The following is a 22,233-nucleotide window of genomic DNA, read 5'->3' as shown; positions in this document are numbered from 1 at the left end:
ACTCATTACATGTTGATGCCGATCTGGTTAAAGGGGGCAGATCCAGGAATTTTTTATCACTTTCCGTAACATTGCAATGTATTCGTCAATTGTTTGGATTGTTTGGATTGTTTGGACTTAGTGGAGCTATACACTCTTCTGGGTGCCATTTGAACTTTTTTTGTCATGATTGAATTTGAATATCTTAACATAATGGCAAATATACCCTCTAATTATTTCAGTTAAATTGCAATATTCGTCAGAAAAATCTCAATTAGATATTTTCTTTACATCATTCTGATACAAAGTTGAACTGGCTAAGAGAATAACATCAGGGCTGCTAGGACTGAAAATCCAAACACCTCCTGTCTGTTTTCAATGACATTCATGTGCGACAATCACAGTAGTTTTAAAAAACACATTATTACAGTTGAGTGCTCTGTGTTGAGACTTTGTCCCCTCATGGTCCCCTCAGGTCAGTCATTTCTGAAGTGGTGTTTAATGTACAATGAGAGTCCAGGCTGAGACAACAGTCCTCGCCACGATGACTCTGAGCCGGGAGCAATGCTTTCTTGGTAGGATTACATTTTTGGCATTAGTGTTTCGTAGTAAAATCTGAGGACAAAACTCATCTCCATTTTCTCAGTTTTCAGAGTTCAACACCACAAAAGTAAGTGATTGTCTAACACACGTGATTGTGCAACTATCTGATGTATTTTCTTATCTTTTTGAGACAACATTTGTGGTTTACTGTTTTTCCTTTCTGAGCTTCAGCTTCAAAATCAGTTTGTGAATGAGCTTCAGGTCTCATTAAGCTTTCTAAACAATGCTGTTTTCCTGACTGTAAACTCTTTGGCAGTGTTAAAGACTATTTTTACCTCAGCACAGAGTTTAAAGTCAAATGGAGCCAAGTCTTTCTTGATGGAGATTGTGGTTGAATTAGGGGCTAAATAAGCAAGCTGTAGTCAAATCATTGAATTTCAACCTCATGCTAAGATCTGAACACTCACCCTGCAAAACGCTGTCAATCTAATTGGAAACTTTGGAGTTGATGTTCAAACCGAACTTGTGTAGCCCGAGACCGCATGACAACGCTTGAAGTCGATGATATTTTTAGTGCAGCTGGAATGAGGTTGTTTCAACAAAAATATTTCCAAGAGATTTTGAGAGCTTGAATGATTTTGTCCAGCACAGACAAAGACATGAAGTTTGGCAGATCAAAGACTGGATGTTAAATCACTGATTGTGTTTCTTGAACTTAAGAAGAAATGACATAATTGTGCAGGAAAGGGAGCAGATACTGTATGTTGCAAGAGAAACACCAACTCAGAACAAATTCAGCAGTGAAGACACAACATGGTGTAGTATCATCTCCTCCCTCCAGCTGCAGCCCTGCCTGACAATATAGTACGAGCTGAGAAACAACAGGCCTTTTTTTATTGAGGTACCTAAGAGGCTGTTTACACTGCCTGTAGAAGAGCCAGTAAACAGCACAAATAGATGAAGGAAATTGTTGTTTTGTCGGTTTCAGACACCTTAATTTTATAGATCCAAACTCTGAGCATGGCACCATAAAAACCAGGTTTATAAACCATTTAATCTGTGATTAAAACCAAATAGGTTAATAGAGATTTTAATCTTTTACGAGTCTGTTTGATCAAATTAATGACTAAATGCAATAATAGCTGCATTATGAGACTTACACTGGATAGCCCCTGAGCGATGATGATTACAGTGTTTGAGCCGGCAGTCAAATGGGCCCATTAGAACTTTTCTAGAGGGTCACTGTTCCATCAAAGAGATACATAAACATGTTGAACTGTTCACCCACTGAGTGCTACCAAATATTATTAAAATGATATGACTTTACATTAGACATATTCTAATTCCAATATATGATCACATGTTGGGATCTTTAAAATCGTATGGGTGAAAAATATGACAATGGAGAAAGTACACCTCCTACTTCAGGGTTTAATAGTTGTATTATTAACAGATATTTTATCAGTATTTTACCAGGAAGTCAAAGAACCTCTGTTTGTATCTGTATGTGGAAAACCACATGATATATTGTTCATATTTAGTAATAACAGCCACATTACTATGATACTCACTAAATCAATTCATTCAAATTATATTAAAAGCAACATGATGTTTCTGAGCAGTTACAGCAATAATAACAAACTAATAAGTCATGTCTAATGATTATAACACATATCTTCTAATGGTGCTGTCGACAGGCCCAGGAACCCCCTCAAGGACCCCTGGGGGCCCCACCTTTAGAACAACTGAATTAACAAATATATTTTTACAGACTGACAGAGCAATTTGCTGCTCAGTCCTGATTAAAATATCAATGTAATATGTGAGAAAGTATAATTGAGAAATTCCAACTGTTATTTACCATCCACCAGTGTTAAAGCCACGTTCACGTCATTGGACAACTCAAGACGGCAGCTGTTCTAAGGGGATCATTGTTAAAACAATGTACTCTGGTTTGTGGCTACAGCTAATGATTTTCATTTTCAGTTGATCTGCCGATGAGTTTCAGGATTAATTGATTAGTTGTTTGGATTATTAAATGTCAGGAAATGCCCATCACAGCTTTCTGGAGCCCAGGGTGAAGCCTTCAAATGTTCTTTTTTGGTGCAATCAAGAGTCTAATACTGCAAAATATGAAGCTTTCAATTATAAAAACAGAGAACCCTTACATTAGAGGAGTGGGAACAGCTCAATTTTATAAAAACAGCTGCCAATTAATTTTCTGTCAATCAACTAATCCACTAATCGTTCCAGCTCCTCTGGCTCAGACCCTGTGATTATCATGGCATGATTTCTTCTTTTATTTAATGAGCAAATGTTTAAAATAATAGAAATGAGAGACAAGAAGGAGCTGCAAAGCAGTGAGAGAAGAATAACAATTGAAGATGGAAATCTGCAAAGTTCGCCAAGTGGTCCGGTGTGGTCGAGAGCCAGTATAAAGTAGCCGTTTCCCCTGGTGGTGCTGGGCTAGATTAGCGTCACGTCACAGCCTCATGAGCCGTGACATAAGAATGCTTATGAAACTCACACGTAACAGTTGCTTCTGAATGAAACAGGAGACAGTGAAATTACTGGAACCTCACGGATCCGCGGCCAGCGCGGCGAGCCCCAAATTCCCTCCTGATCGATTTAGCGCTTTCTTTGGTCTGTACATGAGTGTGCGTGTGTGTGTGTGTGTGTGTATGCTGGTATCTAATAGCACTGAGATTTAAACAACAGCATTTTGAAATTTCAGCTGTTTCCCATTCAGTGGAGGAACAAGGGCAAACCTAAATCTTCTGTAATCTAAAGAAGGTCTGAACACACATGAATATTCACAGATGAGCGAATCCTGTGCTGCACAGATAAACGGTGGAGGGTAAAGGGAACAAAGACGAAGCTGGTTGTCAATTATACTCAACAAGTAGCCAGCTACAGAGGTTTAGTATGGAACTAATCAAGTCCTGCATTCACTGTAAGGAAAGAAAATGGAAAGACATTGGATCTCGTGCTCGGCATCTCACTGAGGCTAAAGTAGACGAGTGTTCGCAGTCAAACACTTGACTGATGTCTGGTTTTCACTGCATCGGCGGATCTTCGCCTTTTTCCAGAGAAAATTAAGTAATTCCAAAATGTGTTAGAAATCAAACACATCACCTTGTAGTCCATGCCAAACAACACAAGCCAACACCACGATCACTCTCAAGAAAACAGACGTTACTCTGGATCTGAATGAATTCAAACAGGCTACTGTTAAGTTACTATTTAAGAATCAATATTACTATATACAGAGGAACAGATCCTCCATTCAAAACATGTAGCAGTAAAATGGACTCAAGAATCCAAAAGTTCAGTCAGAGTTTAGCTTTGTTGGTAGGTTTTATTCTTTAAGGATCCATATTTTACACTTTTCCTGTGTTTTATTTGAAGTGTTATACATTAAAGATATATAAAAACCATCTCAATGTAGTTTTACATCTCCTCTCTCAGGCTTCTCTCTGGAGCTCTAGTAACACATCGGTGAGCCAATCAGGCTGAGGCTCTGCGCCTCTGATGTATAAGAAATATAGCAGATTTCAGGTAAACACTCAGAGAAACCAAATCCTGCAAGGTTGGGTGGTGGGTCCAGGTGGGCGGGACTTGGTGTATGGCTGAGAGCAGTGGCTGCTTTGTTGTGATGTCACAAAGTCACAGAAGTCCTGACAGCTTGTTTTTAGGCTCAGTTTCTGAATACAGGCTGTGTGCATTTCTCTGTGGACTGAGCGCTTTGATACTTTCACAGTATTAATATAGAACCAAGATCTGCTTTATAATCAAACAGCACATGGACATCTACCTTTAGACCAGGGATGCCAGGGTGAAATTGGTCAGGGGGCCAGATTTTTTTCAAGTGAGACCTCAGCGGGCCGAATTACACTTTTGAACTGAAAAGACCAAACACTGACTCAACATCACTGTTTGAAATTATTCATTAAGGCCTACACATCAAAAAGAAATTGCAATGGCACCACAATAGCCTCACAATGAGGCCTACAATTACATAGAAGCCTAAAGCAAGTTACAGTACCCTCTGAAAACGTAACATTGTCCTATCCATGCTAGGGCTGTCAAAACTGCTCAAAAATGACGTTCGAATATTCCCTCTAAAAAACACATATATTCAAACTATTTGAATATCTATTTGCGCATTATTCAATGACGCGCATCACATCAATACCAGGACAAACTAATACATCGAGACATAACTACTGTATAGGTAGGCTAGTTTATTTAAGTTTAAACATATTTGACAACATATTACCTACATAAAAATAACATGAACTAATGGCCAAGACCGCAGAGCTCACTCTAGCTCTCACACTTGCTCGCTCGCACTCTCTCTCTCTCTCTCTCTGTCTCGCCCGCCCCCTCACGCTCTCTGTGCATACTAGTCTAAATGAACAACAACAATAAACAAATGCTGAGTGCTGATCAAAAGTTTTGTGCAAGCAATGTAAGCTTAGGGATGGGCGATGTCTCCTTCACTGGTTGGCTATATCGTCCGCGCACGAGGGGAGGAGGGGGGGCTCACTGCGCTGTTTGTCTCCCGCTCCATGCTCAAAGTCACACCAGGCAGTCTATGCAACTGACGGGTTCCACCAAAATTAAAATAAAAAATAAAACATTAGATTTAAATAAAAATAAAACTCTCCCATATCAACCCACGGGCCGGATGTGATGTTCAATCGGGCCGTATCCGGCCCGTGGGCCGTAACCATGGCATCCCTGCTTTAGACTATATGGACCTTTAATGTAACCAGCTTTAACCAGCATTAACCAGCTTTGGTAATTCTAATGGTTACAGAAAGTCAAATATTTAGATGCTGATTTATAAGCAACAGTTAAAATACTCACTTCCAAAATGGACGATGAAGATATAATGAAACCCTGATGGCCTGTCAGTGGGCCACATCTGGCCCTAAAACATAAATATCTGGTCTCCTGATGAAACCAGAACCTTTTACTTGATTCGTCATAGGGTACAGTAATTGCAAGGCTCATGTATATATATATATATATATAACCGTATATGTATTCTCATAACAACTGATAATAAATACCCCAACATGAAGAGAGGCTGTTTTTAGATCTACTAAACTAATTTCTCCTTTTGACCAGAACAGATTTACAGCTTCATTCTTTCACAAATGAAGCAAATATTGTTTATTGTGTGTGTGAAATTCCATCTCCAATCTCACAGGAAAACACACAACAAATTGTATATTCATGTTTACAAGTTTTTTTCAAAGCAAAAACTCACAAATAGAAATAATGATGTCTGCCCTTAAATCTAAGATCGTTTCATCAGGTTAAAAACACTGACCACGTGATCACAATATCCACAGTTCGCCAGCTCTTTCGCTTCAGTTAATGTCTCTGCTGTATAGTCTCCAATAAAGGAATAAAACTTCTACTTTTAGTCGCTTGGTTGGTTGTTTGAGAAAATTCCTTCACAAGCATCACTGATATTTCCCACCTTTGTGTGGAGCACAGCGAGGGGGAGTCACAGGGAGCAGCAGCATCCTGTGCTGAAGTGTAGAGCAGATGAAAGGCAGGTGGGTCTATACAAGGTGAAGCAGAGGCAGGATGTACAGTACAGTGCAGAGTCATTATCAGGCAGCTGAACTGCAGTGAACCAAAGCTCAGCAGCTGTTAAACAGCCGACCAGCTTCCTACTGCAAAGCTGTTTGTTTGCTTGTTCTGCCTTTTAGGAGAAGATACACTCTGCCAACCACACAAGCTCGTTAATGCAGGCGTACACACTACATGCATGCAATCTCTCAAACACACACATACAGTATACACACACGCTGCACAGATGGTCAATAGATAGACACACGCAAACGCAAACATGCTCATGCACACACTGGAAACAAATGTTAGGTTGGGACATGGCTGGATTTACCACCAGGACTTCGGGAGCGGACACCCAGGAGCCCGGCAGAGGGCCCCGGGTGACAGGTGTGGGTATAAACACCTGAACAATGTGCAGTTTAGTTACATATTACACACATTTTTCAAATACTAAGAAAACATTATCTTATGGATTAACAGGCACATTTCAATTTATACTGTAAGTGTATACACTGTACATATATGTGGATATTTATACACTGTGAAAAAAGGAGAATAAATCCAAATGCCACTAACTGAGGATAACGTGTCCCGATCAGGGCTGCAAACACATCACTTGTCGTACACTGCAACTTCAGATTGGGACCCAGTGAACTCAAACAACCCATGGCTGTCAGGCTTGGTCAAACCAACAATTAAAACAGCTAATGTTGAAACAAAGCCCAATAGAAAATATTGCTTCACAGGAGTCTAATCCACTGTGGTAAATGGACTGAACTTATGTAGTGCTTTTTTAGTCTTATCAACCACTCAAAGCGCTTTACAATACAAGCCACATTCACACACACATTCATACAACGCTTTCTAATACTCATACAGTGCTTCTATCATACATACACACACTCATACACTGATGGAATAGCCATCAGAGGCAATTTGGGGTTCACTATCTTGCATTGTCTTGCTGGAGGAGCCAGGATCGAACCAACAACCTTCTAATTAGTGAACAACCCGCTGTACCTCCTTAGCCACAGCTCACAAAAACTGCAGGGCATCATGGCGTCCGATTAGCCAATTACCTTAAAAGTAGATATCCTGGTCTTCTCACTGGTACTTGCAGCAACAAGTTGCCCCTTGTGTTTCTTAACAGTGTGGCCTTAATCCAGCTATGGATTGGGCAGGATGAAATGGAACAGACAAGTGTCCACATCATGACATCACTTTAAACACATTTCAGATGTAGATATTTAAGCCATGAACAAAAACAAATGTAATATGAAAATGACTCAATAATTTTTTTTTTTAACTTCTACAAAAGTATGTGCAAAATTCAAGCTCATGCTAAATATATTTTTGTCAAGACGGCCATGCCTCACTAGAAAAATAAAGATTCACTTACAAAACATTGAAAAAGAAAATGATGGCTACCTCAGTTCACCTTTTCCATGATGTAACCTGTCTGTCTGTTAAAATCCTGGCTGATGTTTTGTTATTTAAAAACGTCTTCCTTTTTTCTTGAAACTTTGGAAGAAGCTCTGCTTAAAAAGCGGCCAGTGTCTGCATTTCACACCCCGAAATCTTTCTGGCCTCTTTAATTTTGTGCCTTGGCTTCGTGCTGGAACGTTTGATCAGAGCTCTGTGTACAACACTGTGCTCATGTATTTTTGTGGATCATTTTTATTGGGAACAAATTATTTCTTTTTCCTGGAAATGAGGTGATTTGTTATGGGTCCACTTTTTGCTGAGACCCCCATTATTAACCCACCAACTGTGTTAACATTTGCATGCACACAGACACACACGTGGACACACGGACACACATACACTCACTAAAAATTAGTTAACGTTTAAAAAATGCAGTCAGGTTCATAAACATAAAACCTGGCGTTGGTTCACAGACATACTCTTAGACACCCAGAGGAATTTACTGTGAGGACGCCCCACTGTGCTACGGCTACAGAAATAAAAGCATTGAATCATTTCATATGCTTTGCCCTCTTAGTCTGCAGATTTTACAAAGGTGTCAAATCGCTTACATTACTTTGTTTTCCTGCACAGAGGCCAGCGAGCAGTTAGTGCTGTCACAGCAAAATATTGGAAGGAGAAGTTTCACGACTCAAACACTCAAACACACCTGGCAGCTGGTGGTTAGCCACACTAGCACTGAGGCTACAAGAGACTGTGATATTGGTGAATGTTAGGTCCAGCACTCCGGTGTAGAGTGTTAGCAGCTATGAAATCTGGTACAGACATTATGATCGCCACAGGTTGAACCTTAATAACGCCAGTGATAACACAAAAATTCACCTACTGTTACTAACAGGCAGATGCACACTGTTAGGGGAGGCAAACCAGGCAAATGTTTGGGGACCCCCAAGGAGAAAAGCCCCCCCCTTCATATTGGAACATTTTCTAATGACAACTATAACCACCCTTGAACCTCCCATAAAGACACTACAGTGCACTGCTGCTGGCCCAAAGCCCTTACATGGGCCCCCTGATGATGTGTGCAGTAGGTAGCATCTACCCATTGTCTGCATGTGAGGCGTTTAGGGAACGTCTGTAAATTGTACCATCTACTGATGTTCTACATGTGAGGCGTTTAGGGGACATCTGTAAATCCTATAGCATCTACCAATGGTGAGGATTCCAGGGCTTTCATCGGCTCCTTTACCTGGGGCCCCCCAGAGTCCACGATCGCCACTGCTAGGAGGCCTCTATCTGCTGTAACCCTCAGGCCAGACATGGATCTAAGACTAGCTAAGTCGTATCTCTGTTTTTAGCCACATTAGCAGTGTCATTCTAGAAATAGCGGCGTTGGTACGTCGTTTTTTTTTTTTATCCACCGCTTTGGTTCAGACAAAAATATCTCAGCAGCTTTTAAACAGGTTGGTTAATGGTCCCCAGAGGATGAATCCTAATGACTTTGGTGATGCTCTCGACGTTCCATTTATACCTAAAAATCGGACTTTTTAATCTTCTTTTTCTTTTCATCTTGCTACTAAACTAACATTAAATCCTTCCTCTGCTTAAATAGCTGCATTTTCACTTTCAGATAAAACCATCTGCAGTGACAAAGCTGCAAATTTTTTTCTTTGAATGTGAACCCGTCTGCAGCTCTTATAGATCCATTCACCAGCTCAGATGACAGCTATAGTTAAGGCACATAACACCCTAACACAATACTGTTCAGTAGCAATTTGCTCTGTCTTCTTCACAATATTCATACAATAAACATTAACACCAGTAGGATGGAAAAGTCACGTTGACCTGACAGCAGTCTCCCATTTCCATCGTCCCAGATCTGTTTGTAGGGGCTTAAGAAAGACAGCCCGTGTTATCACAATATGTAAGAGCTGTGAGCCCTGTCTCCACACAAGGCACAGGCTGGCAGTCAATAGATTTTCACGTTTGAAACCTGAGTTCAGCTCTTTGCTCAAGACAATGAGTAGAGTTCGGTTGCACAGCAGATATGAAGCGAGAGAGGCAGAGATATTTGAGTTGAGCTCTCTAAGGAGTTTGAGGCTGGGATTAAGGGATTTTCAGACCAGTCTTACAAAAAGAGAGGCACAATGGAGGGACAGTGTTCACCAATTTGTAATCTGCTGTAGTGAATTAATTGTGAGATAAAGCTGTACAGAGGTGGTCAAATTTATATACTGCAACAGCTATTTTCACTTGTTTTTATGTGTTGTCATGCACAGGTGAGGAAAAGGATTTGACACTTGGCTAAAGATGAAGTGAAGTAAAACAATGTCACATCTCAAACTCTTCATTGACAAGGAACTGCCCAACCCTACCTTTTCTCTCCTAATACAGAAACTAAGCCCGGGAATATACTGGCTATGTGGCATGTGAATGGTGGCTGCAGAACATCTTGGTTTTTATTTTGGTGCACACATTAATGGTTAACCAGTGTTATTTAGAGATCTCACCTATTTTTTTACACGTCATGTGCGGTTCCCAGCAAAAATAGACCTGTAGATGTCACGTTGACATCAGACCAGCAACATTACATCAAACTGACACCTTTTTCACTATAGCTGTCCATGTCTAGGCTGAATCTAAATATGGCAAAGTTAAAATGAGGTGAGGGCTGCAATCAATATTCATTTTCATTATTAATTAATCTGGGGCTTAATTTATCAATGAGATTATCAATTGTCAGTCAATAACTAGTGACAAATGCCCCTCATAGTTTCTTAAAGCTCAAGCTGATGTCTTCAGTTTGTTTGTTTTGTGAAATTTAGATGCTAGAAGTATTCTTTTTTTTTGGCAATTCGTACATGATCAAACTAGTTATTGTTCTTCTGTTGATCGACTAATTGTTTTAGCAGGATTTAATGTGGATCGAAGGGTCTGGCTGATACCCAAGTCAGTATCAACACTGATAGCAATCCAGTGAATCAAATCTATGCATCAGTAAGGCCTGTGCCGATATTAAACAGTATTGAATATTGGGATATTTGAGACCATGTACGATATTTTCCATAATATTATATAGATTTGTTTTTTGTTTTGCAGAGTCTGTGCAATGGATCAGTATAATCAGTTAATGGATCAGTATTGGCCAAAATAAACCAGATCCTTTCTTTACTGAACTCTACTGTCTTTTATCCACCTCAGCCTGTTGGTGCTGCAGAGCTGCTCTCGCTCTCAGCAGCCTCCAGTGCAGCATTTCACCTCATATGAAGTGAATGAACTTAATGAATGATCCTCAGTATTTGGATCAAGAAGCTTGTGAAAAATAAGGTGTGACAAATTCAGCAGGCTACAGGTATGACCCCTTTGTTTTATGTCATACACCAGTCAGTTTATATACCAACTCCTATATGACACCTGCATGTACTGCATGCATACACACAAACACACACATCCAGAAACACAAATGCTCACCTGTGTGTGTGGCACCGTGTAATGCTGAAGGGAGGTGTTAACCTCTAGTTTCTGCAGTGACAGAGTGGGTTGGCTCATTCCAGCAGGTGAATGTTGAGCTGCTGTTCAGCCCCTCGGAGATACTCTCAACCCAGGTACTGACATTCCTGCAGCAGCTTCAGCTTTTATTTTTTACACTAAGGTAGGAACTGAGCTATGAAATCTCTTGTTTTTGTTATGCATTTGCACATTTAAGAAAAGAAATTTCAAGGTCATGTTAAATGTCAAATCTGGAGACGAGGATTTTAAATCTGAATATATAAAGGTGCTTTTTTGGTCTTATACAAGAATTTAGATAGTAAAGAATGCTGCTTATTTTATATTTCACTCAGATTTAATTCTCTGGAAAATTTGCATGTTCTTCTTTAAAAAAAACTTAAAACTAATGCACCAGCAAATTAATAAACCTCTTTATTCCTCTATAAAATTAGACATTGCTTGTTGTTTGAATGTGTCACCGAGTTGAAAAATAATCTGAGGCAACAGGTGAGTAAAGGTGGTGGACAGCAGAACAATCAGTAATCTGATCTACAGTATTAAGAGCACAAATACAAAGCCTGCAAGGTTAAAAAAAACAAAAAAAAACTGAAAAACAAGATGTAGTCAAGGTGCTAAGAAATGTCTGCGATTATGTTTCACAATGAAATTTGAACAAAGTTAGAACCATGAGAAAGGAAAGCTTAATATTGGACGTACTGTAAACAACATTCTTAAAAATACTTTGAATTAAAAAGAGAAAAAAGAGGGGTGTTTACAAAGGAGAGCATGGTGTCGGTGTGTGAGGTGGCATCACTGCTGACACAACAGGACTGACTGTTTCATAAATACACATCTATTGATCTTTTAAACAGTGAATCAGGGAAGTATGGAGATTCTGAAGGTCACGTTGGTCCTCAAGAGAAACCCATACAGGAGGACATTAAACAGTTACAGAGCCAACCAATGACTCATTTAAATTCAGTGTCACAAATATAAAATCAAACACGAACCCCTGAACAGAGAGAGCGAAGTAAAGAGAAACCTACGATAAAGGTTAAATCTGGCGTCCGGTTTCAAGTGCTTCCTCTGTAAAAAAGCAATGTTAAGCTATTTCTGATTAAGCAAAACAAAACCAAACGTGTGCTCTGGTTCACTTGGTACTTTGAAGGTTGGATAAATCATTAAATGTCAGGAAGAGACTGCTAAAATGAAAGACACAACCTCCTGACTTGATACCTGAAGTCTCTGCACCCTGGTCTTTTAGAAAATCAGCCCACCGGGCGTTTGGAGAACTTCCAGCAACAGATCTGACACTTGTTTCTGGGTTCGTTTGACAAGCGATTGTGAGGCTGAGTGAGTCGTTAAGGTTGGAAATATTTGGCGGCGCTGAAGTTTTGAAGGTCATTAGAGGTGGCAGAAAGCCTCAGGGCAGAGCTACGGCTAGCCATCCGTGTACACGGTTCTGTTCCAGTGAACCACAGATGGGTGGCACAATGCAATTTGCAGTAAGTGAGCATGTAATAGAGTTGTAAGTGCCCCAAGCAGCAGAGGAAACAAGCCAATTGCCCAAGTTGTTTCCAGAGTTCATCCCTCGATTCCCATTGTCAGCAGTGGATGACAGACCTTTAGTCTAACTTTAGAACACAAAAAGACACTGTTGATGTTGTCTTATAAAAACAAAAATGACACAAACCTCAAAAATATAAAGTATCACAGCTTTGTTCACAGAGAGTGCAGTGGAAACTTCCTACCAAAGGTCAGCATGTGTTCTGGTTGTATTTGGTTTGTGTGCTGTCTTGTTTTGTACACAGAGCTGCTTGTTTCAGGCTCCACAAGTGAGTGGAGTCAGTGTGGAGAAAACAGCTCAACCTAGTGGGTCGGCACAACACAGGGAACTATCAGGGCTGTCTGAACCGTACTGCTGTAGATGAAACCACTTGATATAGTGGGAATATAAAAGACTTCCTTATTAGCTCTTTTTATTTGTTTAGCATCATGACTGTCTATCATTTCCTGGAAAAATAAAAGAATATATATTACAATGGTATACAATATATTAAGTCAGCTGCATGTGGTGGAAATTCCTCCTCATTGTCTTGAACCATTTAAAAGACATTCAGTTCTGATTAAAAACTCTTCTCATGGCCCTATTCTCCAGATGCTATTATGGTCACATTCACTCCGACAACAGTTACATCACGTTAAAAAATGCTGAATTAATCGTGGATTAATTGTGTGTGTTGAAGTTGAGTTTATCAGCCAACCACATGAAACAAGATGAGAGTATCTTACTTTAACTTTTCTGTCTGTATCAATATGCTGCGAAGGGCTCAGACTTAAGTTCTCATTTATTTCACTTTCTTCGTTAGAGTGACATAGTCTTCAAGGACGGCCTGGGCATTTGTCTTTATTATGTCATTATTATCATGTTAATCCAGACTGCAGTGCAGAAAGATAAAATTACATCCGTCTGCACAGTAGAACTACTGCATGAACAGTAGCTCTATCACAGCATTGTGAACTATGATATTCAATTTTGCATTTTATTTGATTATATTGCAACTACATCAGTAAAATTTCAAAGATCTACCTATTTTATATTATATCCTCTGGGAACATGAATGTTTGTAGAAATTTCATGACAATCCATCCGATAGTTGTTGAGTCTGGACCAAAGTGGTGGAACGACAAGCCAACCCAACATCGCCATCTTTAGAGCCACAAATGAGGCCAAAAATGACCTCAGTATTTGATCGATGATGAAATTCGTTGTAGAGATTGAAATTTACAGAACCATTCAAAGTCAAAGCAGCAGCAAAAAGCAGCAATGACTTAAAGTGACCTTTTGAGTAACCTGGATGTTGCTGCTGAGGAAGTACAGATGACTGCATGTCTCATGACTTTTAATTCTCCTGGTAAAGGATATGCTGGAGATTTGATTTCAGCCTGATAACCCATGAATGCTACAGTAACTCAGCTTCTCTTGGTTTTCCAGTAGGGTGCCATATCAGGGTATTTAGGAAGGGATTATGGGAAGCTAATAGGACGTTATTTCTATGACCTCATGGAGTGAGTTCCATACTCTGGCAGTGGGGCCGTTCGCTGTAGCCAGGAGAAAGTGGAGTCTGTGACTGGAGCCCAGTTCACTCAGTCAGATAGCGGTGATTCAAACCCCATTTGTTTTGGGCGTAGAGGATGCTCTCAGTGGTTTGGCTGTGATTGATCCTTCCTCTGCCCGTGATCGCACCATGACACTATTCCAGTTTCCACATTCATTTTTCCCCTGCTAACTTAGACCAGTTCAGTCCTGTGGCGCTTCCTTTATTGGCCCTCTGACAGTTCTTTGACCTCCACCCACTCAAAAAAAGGTCTTAGGCCATTGCTTTGGACAGCAGCAAACCTTTGCATGGAAAGATTATTCTATGTTTACAGATAGTTTAACATTACTGGGGCAAAAGACATCCTACTGTGGCCCAACAAAGGACCACCAGCCACTAAACTGATTTTTTGAGGCAGAATTAAAAGAAAATTAGAAATCTTCTGGATTGCACAGGTTGATGAATTTACAAAATGTTAGCCGTTTTAATTAACTAATGCATAAGTCCGACACTGATAAAACCATAGAAAATTGACCTTTAATGTGCCACTACAGCCACTGCACACAAAAGATTTGTAGAGGGATATTTCTAACACAGCATCTTCAGTGCTCCTGGTTTATTATAAAAGGAAAAAAAATCAGTGGCATACAGTGGCACATCAGCAGCAGAAGGGTTTTGTATCTCCAGGCAACTGCCCCATCGTGATTAAATGTATCGACACAGTACAAAGCGACAGGAAAAAGAGAATCATACATGGTAAACATTCCCAGATTTCTATCTTAAAAATAGACTTTGAGAGCAATCAAAGCATAGACAAAAAACTAAATGGGAGACAAAATATGAAAGAAAACATGTGAATGAAATTATGAGTATAACCCATAACGGAAAAAAGCAAATAAAAAAATAACTTTTTCCCCTGTCATTGATTTTTTTCTTTGGTCCTGTCTTACTGTTCTTGTTGTCAACAAAGTGCAACTCATTGTGTATTTATATTACATGCAACAGCAGGGAGAGCAAGAGGTTGGAGATTTCCAGTGATCTGCCAATGTTTTTGATACATGGAAGACTCTACTGTTAATTGTTTCCTCCAATAATAGTGGCTGGAAAAAAAAAGAAGGAAAATGGGCAAGACTGGTTTAGGTGGATGTCTGTTTTCTGTATCAGAGCAACAGGGAAAGCCCTTTGGGAGTCTTATGAGTGATCTGCGTAGAAGGTGCAGCATCAAAACATTACGTAATTAAACCAATTACTGTTTGCTGTACATATATTTTCTCATATATCAGGGTTCATTTAAATTCTGCTTGTTTTGTCCTTTTCCAACTATGGAAACATGTGCACTTATTTGTCAATTAGCAGTAGAGTCAATAAAACAGAGTTGTAACTCACATACTGACTGTAGTCAATATATGCATTTCGTTCGTGCATAAAACAGCACATCTTCAATCTTAGTCTTCAGGCATATGGAATAGAAGAAAAACATGAAATGATTATTTCTACAATGTGCCTAAAATTGTTGCAGAAACCTAATTGTAGCCACCACATAATCTGGATTTCCGTGTTGGATTTGTGTTGCAAATGTGGACTTCTGCATTCTCATGTGGGTCAGAGATCAGACAGCTTTCAGTAGCTGTCTCGTTGGCAGAGTTGCCTGTCTGCTCCTGCTGCCATGACCTGCACTGCTCTAATGACCTTCTCTCAGGCAAAGTTTTGGGTCAGTTGAACTGCAAAACAACAAACTGCAAAGCTCTCAGTCCAAACTGACAAATGTTAGAAAGTTGTTGATTTGGAACTCTCATCAAGGTTGGTTTACACCTGTGTTAAAAGGCAAAGGCAGTTAATTGCAATTACTTACACAACAGGATAGGTCCCACATAACTGGGCTGGTGTCTAAGATTTAAAACCACATCTAGCCATCCAAAACAGTCTCTGAAAAGTAGAATAGAGAGAACATCTCAAAATCCAGTTACGGTTAGGGTCCTGTCTTCCATTAATGTGGTTCCATCTTCCGGTATCAATGTTTGTATTGCGGGTCTTGATCTCAGTTTCAGAATCATTACACCCCTAATTTTCATGATTCCATTGTAATGGAATATCTCTGAAATAATAGTATCTGCCACGAAACAGAGCAATGTGAGAGATGACTGAGTAATTGCTGGTCTGCACCAGTTATTTTGTCACTGTTATTTAAAGCGAACTTTCAACTTCGGCGCCACTTCGTCGTAGAATCAAACATTAACACTGTGAGAGAAAGCAATGTTGTCTACAATTAAAAAATTTTACACAATGGCTTTAACGTCATGGCAAAAAATCTATGTGTTGACATTCTGACGAATAAATATTGTTCACTGTCTTCCCTACAGATTCTGGAAGATGCATAAACAATATAAATGTGTGAGCCCTACCGATGACGTCAGTGTGAAGACTGAAAATGGACCTCAACGTAAGAAATATCGCTACGTACGTAAAGAGGGCAACTGTGACATTGTGTTCCGCCATGTTCCCGAGGAGTGGCTGCTGTTTGTGACAGATATCTTCACCACCTTGGTTGAGATCAGATGGAGGGTGATGTTCCTGATCTTTGCCCTCTCTTACATCCTGTCTTGGCTCTTCTTCGGCATCCTCTTCTGGGTCATCGCTCTCGCTCACGGTGACATCAAAGATGAGACAACCAACCCCTGTGTGTACGAAGTCCGCAGCTTCACAGCTGCTTTCCTCTTCTCGCTCGAAACTCAGACCACCATCGGCTATGGCTTCAGAGGAATGTCCGAGAACTGCATGATTGCCATCATCATCGTCACTATACAAGATGTTATCAGCTGCTTCATCGACACCTTTGTCATTGGAATTGTTGTCGCCAAAATGGCCTCAGCCAGAAAAAGAGCACAGACCGTGGGCTTCAGCAACTGTGCTGTCATTAATCTTCGCGATGGTTACCTGTGTCTTTCCTGGAGAGTCGGGGACTTCCGCAGACACCACCTGGTGGAGGGGACGGCTTGTGCTCAGATAGTCCGCTCCACGATGCATGCCACAGGGAAAGTGGACATAACCTATGAAGACCTGGTCATCCAACAGAGGGACATCACACTGGTCACACCCACCACCATCTTCCATAGGATTGAGCCAGGTAGTCCACTGTACAAGATGAGTTTGATAGATCTGCGTAAAGCAGACTTTGAGCTGGTGGTTTCGTTTACCTACACAGACGACTCCACAGGTATGCTGCATCAGACCCGTACTTCATACACTCCAGCGGAAATCCTCTGGGGTCAGCTCTTCCAGGAGATGATCAGGGTCGGCAGGAGGCACTACAGGGTGGATTACAACCTGTTCAATCACACTGCTAAGGTGCTGGTGCCTGAGGTCAGCGCTGAGGAGTATGAACACAAGAAGCAGCTGCGGCCCTCTCCTCGCCATTCCCCACGGCATTCACCCAGATCTTCCCCACGGCCCTCGCCCAGATCTTCCCCACGGCCCTCACCCAGATCTTCCCCACGGCCCTCTCCAAGGTCACAACAGCAGAATCATCAAGAAAACCTTTTGAAACCTCCGACGGTAACAGTGGAACTTGTGAGCGACAGCCACCCTGAACCAACTGATTCAACATCTCAAGAAGAGAGTCAACATCAAGACACTTTGACTCTGCCACATGACCTCACAAGTACAGAAGTATAAAGCAGAACCATGATATTTGCAGTGGCCATTCTGAAATACATTGTGCTAATTTTCCATTTTTTCAAAGAAACCATTGTTATGCAATAAAAAAATCCAGAACAGTTAGTAAATAGATCTTATGTTGAGATTTTTGTCAACTGTTTTTATATTCTTTATAATGTGTGAAAAGAAAATATGAGCAGGCCAAAACTTAAGAGTGTGTATGTTACTTATTTAAAAAGGTCAGATGTTTTAATGTAAAGTTTAAAGTCAAATCTCTGTTCATAGTAAATAACCAGAAGTCATAGAGGTGATGACAGTAATGTCCCTCATGAGTGAAGTCATCAAAGTTTATATGAAACACATGGAAAATGTTAAGCTTACTTCATGTTTGTGGTGGTGGAATCACATTTATTTAGTACCAGGAAGTCAAGATCTTCAAAAACCAGTTCAAATATTTTACATCCTGATCTGCTGCAACAGACCAACCAAATGTGTTTCTAATTTTGTTGTTATAGTATCATTAAGCAGATTTTATAAGATTAAAACAATATTGCTTATAAGACAATACCAGTGTCAGTAAAGTGATGTTCTGGTTTGCGTTTTCACTTCCTGTAATAATCATGATCGACATCAGACATCTGTCTGAGATGGATCATGGTTCTTGTCTGAGAACAAAAGCTCTGATGGGGAAGGTCACTTTGATGTCAAGTAACCAGACAGACAAAAGTAAGCAGACGCTGCTTTGTAACATGCTGCTCTGCTGCTCTCTGTGTAATCCTATTACAAACATGTATTCTTTTTATCATATATCCACAATAGATCAGGTCAAAGCTCATGATGTTATTCAGGCACGAGATCATGACAGTGTTGATTTAATGTGATTTTTATCTGTCCATCAATTAACTCGGCAGCTGGAGTTTGAAGTTCACTCGGCTCCTGACCCTGTTACAGACTGCAGCCGGTCCCCCTGACACAAACCTCATAATGCTGTTTTCAGCGGGGGTGGGGATTGTCATACCAAACACACCATGAACACACTGTGACCTTGTGTTGTCACTGCACAAGTGGTTATCCATAGTACAGCATGGAGAGGTGAAGATGCTTACGTTAATGATGTGCCTTCACCTGCAGCTCAATATGTAACAGTATACCCACCCCTTTTCCAAGCTGTTAAACATGGGGGTGGAAATGTTCTGCTTTGGGATTGTGTGGCAGCCAGTGGGACAGGAAACTCTGCACAGACAGAGGGAAGAATGGATTCCACTAGATATAAGCAAATTGTGGAGGCAAGTCAGTCAAGAAAGTGAAACTTTAAAGTGGCTGGCTTCTACAACAGGATAATGATCCAAAGCAAACCTTAAAATCCACCATGAACCACTTCAAGAACCAAAGCTGAAGCCTTTGGAACAGCCCCCTTCACCCCACCCCCTGACCTGAACATCACTGAAAGTCTGTGGGTTGATCTGAATCCTACTGGTTCTGCAGAACAGACTAAACATAACTCCGAACATGAAGTGATCTGAAGGGTGTGTGAAAGTTAAGCAAGCAAGAATAGAAAGACTCTTAGCCACAACAAAAGCTGTGATATCTACCAAAGGCAACAAGGCCTCCAACCTAAACGACGGTATAAGTCATTTGTTTCTACCCTTGGATACAACCCATAGGAGTGTACTAGTAGCAGACGTACTGGGCCTTTGTTGTCATGGTCACAAGAATAAACGCAGTTAAGATTGTGGAACAGCTATGGATAAAAGAAACAATCACCCCCCGTCCCCCCAACCCACCCCACCCTTTCCTACAGTGTAGGAAAACCTACGGTGGCCTCCAGGTAATGTAACCGTAAAAATGAAAAAGGCCTTCTCTAGAGCCAGTGCTTGGTTTGTGCGTCCTGGGCTACTGTTGAAACATGGAGGTGCAACATGGCGGGCTTTGGGGAAGAGGCCAGTCTCCCTATTTAGATATGAAAGTCTCATTCTAAGCTAATCAAAAAACAATGATTCTTAGTTTCAGGTGATTATACACTAATGAAAACATCATTATGAACAGCATACAGTAGATCTCTCTAAAACTTACACACTGGTGCTTTAACACAGCTCCACCACAGCTACAGGAAAAGAGAGGTTAACCATCATATGGCTGATGCACGATGGTTAACATGTCGAGCCGTCACAATTTAGAGTGAGGAAACTTTTTTAGGTTTCCTGCAGTCTGCCTGGCAACCAAGCAGGACTGCAGCAATGCATGTCAGCGTGGTGGTCCCCACAACATGATTAATGCAGGCTCTACCAGGCCTGTGGAAAAACTACTAAACTGTCCACAGAGCTGTTTAAGTTTACTAGCTGTTTAAGTTTATTAGTTTTTTGGGGCAGAAAAGAAAGGAAGATGTTTTTATGGTATAGGAGCCCAACAGTTTCCATGTCAGCTAATAGGCTACTAAATGCATCAGTTGACCCACTAGCCTGTCTCATTTTCAGCATCTAGTTATTAATTTTCCAGGAAGGCCAAGAGGTCTGACCCCAAAGAGTCGGAACATTTCTTAAGTCCATGTGATAGTGGAAAGACCAGCCTCCTAAACAACCCAGTACCCTGAAAAATATCACAAACCTTCAGTGTATCAGTGTATGTATAAATATATTTCACCCCGATGCCTTCATGCTGGCACTGACCAACTTTTGGCCACAGCAGCTTTTAAACAAAGCCTGACTTCACATTTGGACTTTCTGTTTGTCTGGGACTGGAGCAAAGCTTGTTTTTGGATGAACAGTCTCTTCCAGCAAAAGCTCCCAGTACACCCATGTTTGGGTTTACCAGGTCTGTCTGACCTCTCCTGCCTCCTGATCCAACACAATAATGATGTATTAATAAATAGTTCACAGCTCAGCCCATAACTGCCTTCCATCCAAACTCTGGTTCAAGGTGTTGTAGTGGTATAAATACTGCAAACCCTTTTTGTGTTCAAAAGCAGTATTCAAGATGGACAATCCTGCAGTCCTAGTTACATTTTACATATTTAAAAAGGAAACCGTTTTTGTTTTTTAGTTTTCAAACTGATTCAAACACTGAACAGGTTTCAATGAAATTTAGTGGAAAGTTTGGCTAATTTCCTGAATACAGATGTTGATGTTTTCACACTAGCACAATAGAGCATCTTTGCTACGTTTTCATGAACTACTGCAACTAACTGAATAAAAAAAAATGAATAAAGTTTGAGTAAGTTTTCACCCCTTCCACTCACTCATGCAACCAGCTTCCAAAACTGAGCATAAGGAAAACAAAATGGGGACCCAGTCATGAATGAAGCTCCATAGCTCTATTATAGTTCAAAACTCCACAGAATACCTTTAATAAAGAAGATTTCAGTTGCTTAAACTTAACCAAACCTTAACCACAAAGAAACCAGACCAGACAATCCTCTAAAGAATAGCTAGATAGACTTTACTGAGTTAGACAAGAAGACTGATACCACCCTCGTTTTTGTCTGTTGCATATGAAGCTAGCAGATGATTAGCTTGGCTTAGGACAAACAGTAGAAATCGGGGGAAACAGCTACACTTGATCTGTCCAGCGGTAACAAAATCTGCCTACCAGCACCTCCACAGATCACTGATTAACGCGTTCAATTGTGTTAAAATGACAATTTACCATTTTATGGTCTGTGACTTCCCAGTCTCCACTGTCAATGTCAAATTATTGCTTTATGGGTCGGTGGTGAAGTCCACCTAAACAGTTCTGTCAGATATAGAGGGGAATTATGATGCACTGATTTAAATCCTCAAACCAGTTAAGCTTCTGCAAAGCCCTCATGGGTCTTTTTGGAAAACAATGACAAACAACAGATCTGGTCATTTAGGTTGGACGACTTGACCTAAACAGACAGTGGTGGCAAGTGACTTGGTAGATTTGCCCAGGTGTTATACTTTAGTACAACTTTGAGGTACTTATACTCTATACTGTGCTACTTCATTAATTCAGTGGGAAAAGTTGATCTTTTTACTCCACTGTACTTGATGTATTTGATGAATAATACAGAGTATGATCAACATATAAAGTCCAATGTGTTATTATAAGTTAAGACTTTATTGATCATTGCGGTAAATTCAGAAGCTACACAGCAGGATTTAAAGTAACAGCCCTACATTTACCAGATGCAATGTTAAAGTGCTGTATACATGAATGCATCAATAATTATAATAATAATATTTCAGTTGAAAGTTGGAATGCAAGATTTTACTTGTAACAGAGTATTTCTACACTGTGATATTGTACTTCTTCCACTACTGAAAATTAAAGATGTTCTATGCATTTTTTATTTATTTATTTATTTTTAAATCGAAGCACACTCTTATCTAACAGCCTAATAGCTGGGTACAAAATCTTGCTTATTGTACCTTTAAATGAGATCTTTGTTGTTTTTACTATCAGTACTCCGTAAGTAAGCTGCAATTTTTCATCC

The 22,233-nt window shown here is 40.3% G+C and overlaps 1 protein-coding gene across 2 annotated transcripts; it reads left to right on the top strand.

Moving 5' to 3' along the window:
* Positions 1-505: 505 nt before the first annotated feature.
* LOC111220278 (inward rectifier potassium channel 16-like) lies at positions 506-22,069 on the top strand. 2 transcript variants are annotated; one of them, XM_022743309.1, is made up of 2 exons: positions 506-649; positions 16,487-22,069. In XM_022743309.1, the coding sequence occupies exon 2, from the start codon at positions 16,497-16,499 to the stop codon at positions 17,796-17,798; it is 1,302 nt and encodes a 433-aa protein (XP_022599030.1). In that variant the 5' UTR covers positions 506-649; positions 16,487-16,496; the 3' UTR covers positions 17,799-22,069. The 2 variants fall into 2 exon arrangements, with proteins under 2 accessions (XP_022599030.1, XP_022599031.1); XM_022743310.1 differs by lacking the exon at positions 506-649 and adding an exon at positions 11,115-11,191.
* Positions 22,070-22,233: the final 164 nt, after the last annotated feature.

Source organism: Seriola dumerili, unplaced genomic scaffold (genome assembly GCF_002260705.1).
Source record: "Seriola dumerili isolate Sdu_G_001 unplaced genomic scaffold, Sdu_1.0 BDQW01000068.1, whole genome shotgun sequence".
Classification (NCBI taxonomy): Eukaryota; Metazoa; Chordata; class Actinopteri; order Carangiformes; family Carangidae; genus Seriola; species Seriola dumerili.
The sequence above is the reverse complement of the archived record's forward strand: the minus strand, read 5'-3'. Positions and strand labels throughout refer to the sequence as shown.